Source organism: Thecamonas trahens (assembly GCF_000142905.1).
Source record: "Thecamonas trahens ATCC 50062 unplaced genomic scaffold supercont1.34, whole genome shotgun sequence".
Classification (NCBI taxonomy): domain Eukaryota; order Apusomonadida; family Apusomonadidae; genus Thecamonas; species Thecamonas trahens.
In genome coordinates, this window is record NW_013657646.1 from 378,884 (window position 1) to 390,530 (window position 11,647).

The 11,647-nt window shown below is 62.5% G+C and overlaps 4 protein-coding genes across 4 annotated transcripts in view; 2 read left to right on the forward strand and 2 right to left on the reverse strand.

Moving 5' to 3' along the window:
• The window catches only part of AMSG_07388 (uncharacterized protein), a gene marked incomplete at its 3' end in the record, with an annotated part of 1,515 nt that extends 1,230 nt beyond the window's left edge, over positions 1 to 285 (reverse strand). The window contains exon 1 of the mRNA XM_013900836.1: positions 178 to 285. Within this exon, the coding sequence (XP_013756290.1) occupies positions 178 to 183 (6 nt within the window). The 5' untranslated portion in view covers positions 184 to 285. The remainder of the gene's footprint in view (positions 1 to 177) is intronic.
• Positions 286 to 474: 189 nt separating this feature from the next.
• Positions 475 to 3,334, reverse strand: AMSG_07389 (uncharacterized protein; the record flags this gene model as incomplete). The annotated part of the gene is made up of 2 exons (XM_013900837.1): positions 475 to 2,946; positions 3,318 to 3,334. 2 exons carry the CDS (start codon positions 3,332 to 3,334, stop codon positions 627 to 629), a joined length of 2,337 nt encoding a protein of 778 aa, XP_013756291.1. The 3' UTR covers positions 475 to 626.
• Positions 3,335 to 3,549: 215 nt separating this feature from the next.
• AMSG_07390 (glycyl-tRNA synthetase) lies at positions 3,550 to 4,905 on the forward strand (the record flags this gene model as incomplete). Its single annotated transcript, XM_013900838.1, has 1 exon — positions 3,550 to 4,905. One exon carries the CDS (start codon positions 3,550 to 3,552, stop codon positions 4,903 to 4,905), a length of 1,356 nt encoding a protein of 451 aa, XP_013756292.1.
• Positions 4,906 to 7,272: 2,367 nt separating this feature from the next.
• AMSG_07393 (solute carrier family 25 member 40) lies at positions 7,273 to 8,655 on the forward strand. Its single transcript, XM_013900839.1, has one exon. The coding sequence runs from the start codon at positions 7,437 to 7,439 to the stop codon at positions 8,637 to 8,639; it is 1,203 nt and encodes a 400-aa protein (XP_013756293.1). The 5' UTR covers positions 7,273 to 7,436; the 3' UTR covers positions 8,640 to 8,655.
• Positions 8,656 to 11,647: the final 2,992 nt, after the last annotated feature.

The window sequence follows — 11,647 nt, forward strand, 5'->3', positions numbered from 1 at the left end:
GTATGTAGGTATGTTTTGTGTGTGTGCATGTATGTATGTGTGTGTGTGCGTGTGTGTGTGCGTGTGTGTGTGCGCGCGTGTGTGTGGCTGGCGGTGGTTGTGTGTGCGGCATGGCATGGGTGGTCGCCCCCTCCCCCCCCCCCCCCCCCCCACCCGGCCCCTTTCTGGGCAACGTACACTCATTGATCAGCTTCTGCTGCTCCTCTTCAGAGATGCGGTTATAAAACTTGGTCAAGCGCGGCTTGCCATGGATGTTGATGACGAGAATGGACTTAATCATCCTCTCTCGATGACAACTCTGCGAGAGGTGTGTCTTCCGTTTGCCCCTTGTCGGCGGCATCTGCGTCGCTTGTGCGCCGCATGCGGTCGGACCAACAGAGAAACGAAATCTGTGCCCGTGCCAGAGGCCATCCTCCTCCGTCTTGTCGCTGTCGCCTCGGCACAATAGAGCAAGTATGTCCATCACCTTGCCACCGCGCAGATTCTCACTGGTGAGGCCGAGTGAGGCATCACTGTCCATGGCGCGTTTCCGACACATCCCGCCCTCTTCCTGCGGCACCTGACGACATTTGTCAAGAACAACATCAACATCTAGCACTTTGAGCCACGAGCCATCGTGAGGGCTGTCACTGCTGCGGGTGGCGCTGCGAGGCAAGGCGGGCCGAGACGCGCGACGACGAGACGCGCGAAACGGGCCGCGGCGAGCGGTTGGAGTTGCGACTTGCCCGCGAGCGGCCCGGGCCGTCGGGCGTGGCGCCGGTCACCTGGATTGAGGCCATCGACGCATTCGGGTTGCCCATGCGGTCGTCTGGACCGGCGGCGCCGGCAAACAGCGCAGCCTCCTCGGCAGGCTTGCCGTGAGCGCGGATGCAGGCGCGGACAACGTTGTTGAGTAGGGTCCGGAGGTAGTTCTCCCAGCGGAGGAGCGAGCCGTCGGCGCGGAAGAACTGGACAAGGACAGCCAGCGAGTCGAGCGGGAGGAGCGAGGTAACAATCTGCGGCTCATAGTCGATCGGCTCCTCGCCCGGCTCGCCGATGGCGCGGAGGAGCGCGACGTAGAGCAGGGTGCCGACCACGGTGCAGTTGGAGACGACGGTATCGGACTCCTCGACCGGGCCGAGGACCGCGCCCTTTTTGCGCTTCTTGCGCTTCTTGCGCTTCTTGCCTGTCTCAGCCTCGCCGGAGGCCGGAACAACAAAGCCATACTTGCCTGGCGAGAGGAGCATATCGGCGATGAGGGTGCGGGCAACGATAAAGTTGGCGATAAGGAGGCGCCGGCGCTGCAGCGACATGCCGCACGACCGCTGGAGCGCATCAAACTCAAAGTAGTCCTCCTCCACCTCCATCATGTATCCCTTAGGGTACACCGCCTTCTCCTTGGTCAGGTCGGCGAGGACGTCGAGCACAGGCTCAGGCAGCGTCTCGATCGCCCGCTCGGTGGAGAGAATGCCAGTCAGCGCCTCCATGATCTGCCCGAGCTCGGTGATAGTGCCCTTTTGCGCCTTGGAGAACCCGCCCTTGGAGGTGAGGTCGCTCGGCTGGATGAGAAACTCGTCGTCCTGGTTGACAAGCTCGAAAAAGACGTTAACAAGACCAGTCCGCAGCCAGCGGACGGTCTCGGGCACGGCGTCAAAGATACCTTTTTTCAGCTGCTTGCGCATCCGCTTGCGCAGCCGCTTCCGGAGGACGGCAAACGACTGGACGTAGACCACAAACCAGACGACGATCATGGCTCGCTTGACCGCCCGGAGCCCAGTCTCGCGTGCCGCTGCCTGCGCATCGGTCAACGGCTCGTCGGTGGCGCCCGGATACACCTGGCTCCCAAAGCCGCCCTGCTGCTGGGCAAAACCCATGCTGGCGCCGTAGCCATAACCGAGCGGCGCCGCAGCTTGCGCCGGCGCCACTCCCGCGCCGCCGTTAATCGCGGCGTTGTGCCGCATCCACTCCGAGTACACGCTCGAGTCACCGTGGGTGTACGGCTGCATCGGCATCGCGTCCGGGTTTGTCGGATCGATCGGCATGCCGTTCATCAGCGGGTTGCCGTACGCGTCGTAGGTGACCGAGTCGAGTGGCGGCATGCCGACGGTCGGCATGGCCATCGCAGGTGGCATGCCCATGCCATAGGCCGGAGCCGGGGCCGGCGCCGCGTTGTTCATCATCGCCGCCGCGAGCAGCGCCGAGCTGAGGCCGCCATCGCTCTGTCCGCCTCCCGCCCCAGCCGCCATCGCCATCTGCATCTGGGTCATCTGCATCTGCTGCTGCAGCCGCGCCTTTTCGTTCTCGATCTTTTGCTGCTCGAGGAACATGTGAAAGTTGGACTCGTCGCCACGCCGCCTCCCGCTGGCGCCGCCGGCGTTGATCTCGGTCTGCCGTTGAAGCATCGACTGCATCATTAGGTTTTGCATCATCAGGTTCTGCTCGGCAATGACGTCGAGAGTTGTCTTCTTCCGCTCCTCGCCGCCCGAGCCTGACTCGCGCCGTCTGTGCTCGCGGTGCCGATCCTCCGGCTCGTCGGCAAGCGTGTTCGCGAGCCGCTCCACCAGCGACGTCAGCTTGGTCGTCGCCCGCAGCGCCGTCTCGCGCTCCTTCTTGGCCTTGAGCGTGTCCAGCCGCCGCTTCAGCTGCCGCCGCTCCATCATCGACCGCTGCAGCTGCATGTTGTACCCGACACCGCCGCCGCCGCCCGGCACCGGTCCTCCGCCGCCCATCTGCATGGGCAATCCCATGGGCACACCCATGCTCATAGGCAGCTCCACGCCCATGTGAGGCATCTGCGTCGCGCCCATCGGTACCTGCACCATCTGCTGCTGTGGCTGTGCGGCCGGTTGTGCGGGAGGCGGCGCCGCGGCCTGGCGGGCAAGCGCAAGCTTCTGCTGCAACAGCTGGGCCCGGATGCGGGTCACTCTTTCCAGCGCGTCCTCTTCACTCATCCCCGACATGTTACGTCTGTGTGTGCACGCGTGGTGAGTGGTGAGGTGTCTGGGCTTGTAGAGCACGTCCCGTACTCGGGTTTGGCAAAGGGGAGGGGGGGAGGGGAAGCGAAGTTGGTGTGAAGTCGCCTGCCCGTCACTCGCCCGTCACTCGCCATTGCTAGTCGCCACCAACCGGCAGCAGGGGCAACAGGAGCAGTTGCTGGAGCAGAGCAGTATCAGCAATTGCGGATGATGTGGAAGAATTGGTATACAAAAGCAAGTCATTTCGAAGAGAGGAGAGAATGGTGGTTCTGAGAAGGTGGTTTAGGTAGAGATCGGAAGTGTGTGTGGTGTGGTGTGGAGGGAAGGAGAGTGTCTGTATGGGGTGTGGCGTAGTGAGGGGACCGACTCAGATTGAGCATGTTGTGGTCGACATTGGGCGACCTGAGCTGGCCGAGGCCACGACCAAAGCCAAAGCACTCTTCTTGCGAACTGTCGTAGCAGCCACGCGTGTGTAGAACAGGTACAGGTGCCTGGAAGTAGGAGGAAGAAGAGGTAGCTGTAGCAGTGCAGGCGAAAGGGCAGGCGGCTGTTCGTAGACTGGATGCTTGCGTTGCGAGCGGCAACGAGGGCGGCGATGGGGACGGCGGGGCGGCGGCTGGCGTCGTCGGCGGTGGAGATGCCCAAGGTACAGGTGCCCAAGCTAGACGAGGTAGTCAAGATGTGCAGGGATAAGGGCTTTGCAGCGGCGTCGGCCGGAGGATACGGTGGGGCGCGCGGGTGCTACGACTACCTCCCGCTCGGGGCCGAGCTGAAGCGCAAGGTGCAGCAGCGGTGGTGGCGCGAGTTTGTGGAGAAGCGGATGGGAGTGCACGGGGTGGAGACACCGATTCTGACGCTGCCACGGGTGTTGGAGGCTGCGGGGCATGTGGAGCACTTTGGCGATCCGCTTATCTCGTGCGCAGGCTGCGGGGCGCCGCTGCGGGCCGATGCCGGCGGCGCGTGCACCGGGTGCGGCAAGAAGAAACAGCCGGCTGGGGCGAGCGACGCGGCAACGATGTTCAATCTGTTGTTTGAGACGGCGGCCGGGGCCGGCGAGGCCAAGCGGAGCATGTATCTGCGGCCCGAGACGGCGCAGGGCATGTTCACCTCGCTCAACGAGACGGTCCGCGCGCTGCGGATTGCGCAACTGCCGTTTGGCGTGGCGAGCATGGGCAAGGCCTTCCGCAATGAGATCTCGCCGCGCGAGTTCCTGTTCCGCGTCCGCGAGTTTGAGCAGGGTGAGGTCGAGTGGTTCGTGGCGCGCGACGAGGCCGATGCAGCCTTCCACGAGTGGCTCAACTTTTCGCACCAGTGGCTTGTCCGCCTCCTCAACCATCCGCACCAGCTCCTTCGCGTCGAGCATCACGATGCCGGCTCGCTGGCGCACTACGCGCGGGCGACGGCCGACATCGAGTTCAAGTACCCGTTCGGGTGGGGCGAACTGTGGGGCGTGGCTGACCGCGGGCAGCACGATGTTCAGGCGCACGCGGCAGCGACGGGCGACAAGGTTCCGGCGCTTCTCGACGACGCAGTGGTCATCGAGCCGTCTGTCGGCTTTGACCGCCTTGTCTTTGCGCTGCTTGTCGACGCCATGGCCGTCCGCGAGGGCTCGGACGACGCCGAGCGGAGCGTGCTGCGGCTGGACCCGGCGATTGCGCCGGTGACGGCGACAGTGCTCCCGCTGGTGGCCAAGGACGAGGAGCTTGTCAAGCATGCCAAGGTCCTTGCCACCGGACTCTCAACCGTTATCGGGAGCGTCAGCTACGAGGCCTCGGGCTCTGTGGGCAAGCGCTACCGGCGCGCCGACTCCATCGGCGTCCCGTTCTGCGTCACTGTCGACGCACAGAGCCTCAACGACCAGACGTACACACTCCGCTTCCGTGACACCATGCTCCAGGAGCGGGTGGACGTCAATGATCTCGTGGCGCGGATCTCAGAGGCGACGCGATAAAGGTAGCGAAAGTGCGCGGGAGTGCTCGGCTGGCGGCGGGCGGTTAGCAGAGTCCGGTGGGGCGGCAGCCACTTGGCTCTGGACTTGCGGCCACAGAGGCCAAAGAGGCGGCCAACGGGAGAGGACACACAACGTTGGCAAAGACAAGGAGCATAGAGGCAAGAACATGCAAGCGAGCGGTAACCGGAGGTCGCGGCTTGGGAGCCGGGGGCTGGGCTCGCACCCGTCGCGGAGCTCGCTCCACGGGAGCAGCCACAACAGCCACAACTCGTCGCGGTCATCTGCGGCGCTCAACCGGAGCGCAACAGCGGGGGCGGACGGGCGCGGAGGGCGGCGGAAGCGGAAGAAGAAGCGGCGTGGCGGCGGAGGCGATGATGGATCTGGGTCGGACGGCGAGGACGAGGGCGGGCGGGCGGGCGCGTCGCTGCCCAAGGTCGATCGGTCCGAGGTCATTTCGTGCATGCCTGGCCTGGTCTACGTCCCGGACTTTATCAACTCTGCCGAGCAGGACTCGCTGGTCAACGAGGTGGATAAGCGGCGGTGGAGTGGCGGCGAGGAGCGGGTGGTGTCGCGGTCGCGGGCGAGCGGCGGCGGGGCGCCGATCAAGACCAAGGTCAAGATTGTGACCCGGCGGGAGCAAGAGTATGGCTTTACCTACGATGAGGAGCGGCACTCGCTGGCGGTGCTCGACGACGCGCTGCCACCGTTCTTTGAGCTCCTCACCAAAAAGTTCGACTTGCACTCCAAGACCGAGCTGGAAAAGTCGTTGCCGCGGCGGTACGGGTTCAACCAGGTGACCGTTCGCGAGCTGATGCCCGGGCAGGGAGTGGCGCCATACACCGAGAAGCCGTACGCGTACGACGAGGTCATCTGCTTGGTCTCGCTTGTCTCGGCGTGTAAGATTGACTTTGTCAACGTGTGTGACTCGCGGGTGTTCTCGGTTGTTGTCGAACCGGGCTCGCTGCTGGTCATCTCTGGCGAGGCGCGGTATCGGTGGATGTACGGGGTCTCGCCAGCGCGGGTCCACACCTGCGGGCCTAAGACCATCACGCGGCGGAGATACATCTCGTTTACCTTTCGCAAGGCGCTCTCCGTCCTCGCCAGCCTCGTCCAGCCGGAGGAGGATCCCGAGCTGGTGCCGACGAGCTCGTGGGGCCGTCTCAGCCACTCGATGCTGGACGACGCGGCCAAGCCCGGGGTTCCTATTGTTGATGCGGGCGGCGACGCTGCCGGGCCGTCGCAGTAAACTTCAAACGCAGAGCTGGCTAGCCGGCGGGCGGCCTCAGCGGCCAGACGCCAGCGCACGCTTGATCGACGCCAGCTTGGCGGCGCGGGCCGAGTCGTGAGCCGAGTTGCGGAGCGTGCCGGGAACGCGGCCGCCGATGCCTGTCCGCGTCTCGAGGGAGTGGCGGAGGAGCGGGTTTCTCTTGAAAAGTGAGGCAGTCTTGGCCTTGGAGGCCTGAGACGCGGCGTACATGGCGGCGACGGACGAGCTCTTTGCGGCGGCCTTTGCGGCGCGGCGCTTGGCAGATTGCATGCTTGCCTTGTGGGCGGCAAACTGCGGGTCGTCAAAGACGGCGTCCGACAGCTGCGGCTCGTCGGCAGGATCCGAACGCTTGTTGAAGAGAAAGAGCGAGATGAACTCGGAGCTGGACGGGGCGGTGCACGAGTACATTGGGTCCGACTTGAGCCGCTCGACAAGAGCGCCCAGCTCGGCCCCGTAGCGCGGGTCTTCAGCAGCCGGCAGCACGTCGGCCGAGCGCGGATGGCCGGTGCGGCGTGATGCCGGCCCGCTGGTCGCTGCCAGGCGCTGCTTGCTTCGACGCGCCTTGAGCCGGGCGGCGTACGCGTTGCGGCGCGACTGGGTCGTTCGTCCGCGGGCGTGAGCAGTCATGGCGAGCGGCAGTTGCTCCATGGCCTCGAGGGCTGCATGGCGACCACGCGAAGGCTCTTCTGCCGCCCTGCGCCTCGTCTGAGCCGCCGCCTTCGCAGCCTCGACCTTTGCCGCCTCCTCTGCCGCCGCTTGCGCCTCAACGATGGCCAGCGCCCGCTCGACCTCGCCAACGGTATGCCCGCCAAGCACTTTGCGAGCCTCAGCGTCATCAGCTGCCTCCCTTGCGGCCGCCAGCCGCTCGGTCACCGTAGCATAGCCTACAGTACCTCGGCGGGTGTGCATGCCTTGGGCAGGCGAGGCAGGTGTCTGTCGCCGGGGTTTGGTTTGGTTTGGCTTGGTCTGGTGTGGTGGCGGCTGTCGGTTGGTGGCGGAGCGTTGGTGGCGGAGCCATTCGAATCGTTCTCCTGGCTGGGTTGGTTGCCTTTGCCATCCATGGGCGCAGTGAACGGTGGACAAGCGGGAGGAGCACTTGACGCCGCCAAGGAGAGCAAGGGGCTGATTGAGCAAGGACAGGACGTGTGGTGGAGAGCAGTTCCGGCGGGTAGACATACGTGAATCGGGTAGTGCGGATTAGGGGCTGTCAGGGCGTGGAGCTGGAGCGAGTTGAGACGAGAGAACAGCTGGACGTGCGCGCGACATGGAGTCGATGCGGCGAATGGTCGGCGAGCGCGTCATGGCAGTGTGCGGGGGCGAGGCAGCGGTGGCAGTGGCGGAGGCAGCGGCAGAGGAAGGGCAGAGGAGGGACCAAGTCGGTACAAACGAGGCACTCTTGCCGTGGCAGCGGATGGCGGCGTCATGCACCGGAGCGGTGCTGACATCGCTGATGATGACACCGCTCGATGTGGCCAAGGTGCGGCTGCAGGCACAGTCGCCGACGCCGACGATCTGCGTGGGCAGCACGCCGGCATCGTGCTCGGGATGCTCGCACTACACATACAATAATGGGCTGATGGAGTTTGTGCGGCCCAAGACGGCGTCGCGGCACGTGTTCTCACCGGTCGGCACGACGCCGTACCTGACGGGCACCATCGACGCGCTGACCAAGATTGTGCGCTACGAGGGCATGAGGTCGCTGTATAACGGACTGGCACCGACGCTTGTGCTCTCTGTTCCTGCCACGATGCTGTACTTTTCGCTGTATGACGAGATGCGACTGCGGCTGGAGCTCGGCCCGGAGTTTGCCCCGTACGCGCCACTGGTGGCCGGCGGGGTGGCGCGGACGATTGCCGTGACTTCCATCGCACCACTGGAGCTCATTCGGACGCAGATGCAGGCGTCGTCGAACGGCAAGGGACAGCGTGCAGTGCCCAAGGGCATCCTGCCGGCGCTGCGGGCCAACGTGGCCGAGGCCGGGATGCTCTCGCTCTGGCGTGGACTGGCGCCGTCGCTCTACCGCGACGTGCCGTTCTCGGCAGTCTATTGGTTCGGCTACGAGCGGATCAGGGCCAAGATGCTTGTGCTGCTCGCGCCGGGCGAGGAGCTGACGGTGGCGACTGCGCCACCAGCGACACTCTTTACCGCCGCGTTTGCGGCCGGCTCGGTGGCGGGCATGCTGGCGGCGGCGGTGACGCATCCGTTCGACGTGGCCAAGACGCGGCGGCAAATCGAGATGTACATGCCAGACTCGGACGCGCGGCGGGCAAGCAAGGTGGCGCAGTCGACGTTTCAGCTGCTGGCAGACATGGTGGCGAAGGAGTCGGTCGCGTCGCTCTACACCGGCATCTTGCCGCGTCTGGCTAAGATCGCCCCAGCGTGTGCCATCATGATCTCGTCGTACGAGCTGGGAAAGCACTTCTTTGCTGTCACCACCGGATACGACGACGCCATTGTTGTCGAGTAAATATAAGGCGGCAAAAGGCGACTTAGAATCATCGTGGACGGCCAGACAAACGTCTCGACTTGGTCTCACCACAGCAGCTGACTCACACGCTCTCCAGCAGATCGAGCTCGGAGAGGAGGAGAGGGAGGAGGGAGAGAAAGCGGAGTGCGCGATGGGATGGTGGTGGGCATGGCCAAGGCATGTGGGTGGAAGTTGTGGCTGGAATGTGAGTGATGGTGGTGGAGTAGGGGGTGCGGGTAGTGGTTTGTGGTGATGGGGCGTAATGAGTATGGTAGGGGGGAATGACGGGGGTCGTGACGTGGGAGGCATGGCGGGCGGAAAGATAGTGGGTATGGCGATTGGGCCTGAGAACTGATGTGGATGGGTGCGATGAGAATGATGGGTGTGTATGGGGCGTGGGGGATGAGGGTGGAGGGGCTTGGGCGGCAAGGGCGAGGAGGGCGGACGGGATTGGATTGAGATGGACGTCGATGGAGACGATGGCTTGGGATTAGAGGAGGAGGCAGACCACTGCACTCTAGTCCACCCACGGTATCGCCTATCGCTCGCACTTGCCATCTCTTGTCCTTTCTCGTCCTGGCCAGTCCATAGGCCTCGTCGTCTGGCTCGGTGATCGGCAGCAGGGGCGGCTGGCGATGGGCAGGCCGGCGGGGGCTGTGATGGGCAAGGCCGGAGGATGGAGGGGAGGATCGGGTTAGAGGGCAGGCTGGTAGCCATTGCCATTGATCTGGCTATCCACATGCATAGTCTCCAATACCCTATCGATGGCTAGCCTGCTCTCAGTGGTGCCGGAGGTGGTCGGTCGGCGGCGGGCGGCGGTCGGCGGCGAGCAGCCGGCGGTCGGCAGCGATGCTGTTGACGGGATGGCGTCGGCTGATGTGCGTATTGGGGGCTAGTGAAGTAAATGGTTATGTTTGCAGAGGCAATAGGTATGTGTGGTGTGGGTGTGGTGGTTGTGGATGGGAATGGTGGGGAGTGGGGGTCGGAGATGGGCCCGGGGCGGGGTGGTCAGCATCATCGAAACGACACCAGGACAACAAGTTGGGCCCGAGCCGGCGGAACTCGGATTCTGGAATACTGCAACTGTGGATTGGAGACTGTGCAAGGGGGTAGTGTGTGTAAGTAGTAGGGTAGTAGTGAAATCAGATTGGCCATATCTTGCAATGAGGTTGGTGGGGGGCGTGTGCGGGGTCGGGCGGTCGAGGACGTCCGCAACCACCTCGGCAAAACAAGTCGACGCGAAAGTGAGCCGAGGTCGATGGGTATCGCTGATAGCGATATTGCTACTGATGATAGTGGACGGTAAGTGATGACCTTGATTGTGGTCGTGGGTTGCGTAGGTTGTGGTGGGAAGGAGCTAGGTGGTGATGAAGGTGGGCTGATCGCGCGAGCGGGCGACGGCTGGCGGCTGGTGGTCAGCGAGGCGGGGGCAGCTGAGAAGGCTGGGTCGGGGCTGGATGGCTCGAGATTGCTGTTGGTTGGTGAATAGGCATAAAGGTATGTGGTGGTTGAGGGGTGGCGGTGTCGTGGGCGAGGATGAGGATGGGGGTGAGATGGAGTGAGGAGAGGAGGGGAGGAGGAGGAGGAGGAAGCCGAGTGCGCGATGAAATGGTGGTGTGCATGGCCATGGCATGTGGGTGGGGCTTGTGGCTGGAATTATTGTGATATTGGTGGAGTAGGCGGTGAGGGTGGTGGTTTGTGGTGATGGGGTATAATGAGTATGGTAGGGGGGATGAGGGGGGTCGTGACGTGGGTGGCGTGGCGGGCGAAGCGGTGGTGGGTATGGAGATTGCGGTGGAGGATTGATGTGGATGGGTAAGATGAGGATGATGGGTGTGTGTGGGGTGTGGTTGATGAGGGTGGAGGGGCTTGGCCGGCAGAGGGAAGGCGGCGGACGTTAATTGAGTTGAACGTTGAATTAATTGAAGAAAAGCCGGAACCAGCATCAAACGACGCAATGACAGCCAAAACAACAACCAAAGATCATACATGGCTTGCACAGCACACGTATGAGTAAGCCAACAGGGACTGGACAAAGCTAACAGGCAATGGGATGAACTCGGGTGACGTTGAGGTCGATGAGGCAGGGCGCGGTTGATCGATCAGCAGATCAACCAAGACCACGACACAACAGGGTCAACACAAAATACATTGCATGCACAACTATTAACCATGACTTACGACAACAGAGTTGAGAATCGATGGTGTAGTGAGCAACGGTCGATCATGGATGTGGAAGTCAAGGTCGATGCAGACAGGGGAGTCAAGAACGAATGAAGCATGACGAATAATGATACAAAGCAACAACAAAGCGAAAGGAATGATGAATGGGAATGCATGTCGATTGTAGTCAACCATCAAAGGCAAGAGCAACCACAACAGAACATGAGGGCAGACGAAAGCAACTACAAAGCATGTGGAAACATGAACGGCAAAAAACGAAGAACATGGCCAGCCAGCAACAAGAGAAGCAGAAAGAATCGAATGATCAATTGACAATGATCAACAACAATCAATTGAACGTCAAACAATGCAACGAGTTACGAGTGGCGAATCATGAAAATGTTGAATGACATTCATATCACCCACCAACCCGCACATGCCACTCGGCCGAACAAGTGACACGGGCAAGTGTCAATGGGAGGATGGAGATTGTGAATCAGCATCAAACAATCAATTCACGCCCGTGCGCAGCCATGCGCATGGTACGGTGGAGAATGAGTATGGTGGGGTGGGTGGGACTGTGGATGTGGGTCATGGGTGGGACGGGTAGGGGTGGCAAGGGGGCAGTGAGTGGCAAGTAAAGTGAGTGGTGGTCGGTGGGGAGGTATGGAGTGGGGCTAGGGTTGATGAGGCATCAGCTAGGGTTGACGAGGCATCAGCTAGGGTTAGGGTTAGGGTTAGGGTTAGGGTTAGGGTTAGGGTTAGGGTTAGGGTTAGGGTTAGGGTTAGGGTTAGGGTTAGGGTTAGGGTTAGGGTTAGGGTTAGGGTTAGGGTTATAGGTTAGG

Excerpts from the sequence above, each read along its gene's own strand:
- AMSG_07393 (XM_013900839.1), top strand. The coding sequence starts at position 7,437 with ATGGAGTCGATGCGGCGAATGGTCGGCGAGCGCGTCATGGCAGTGTGC.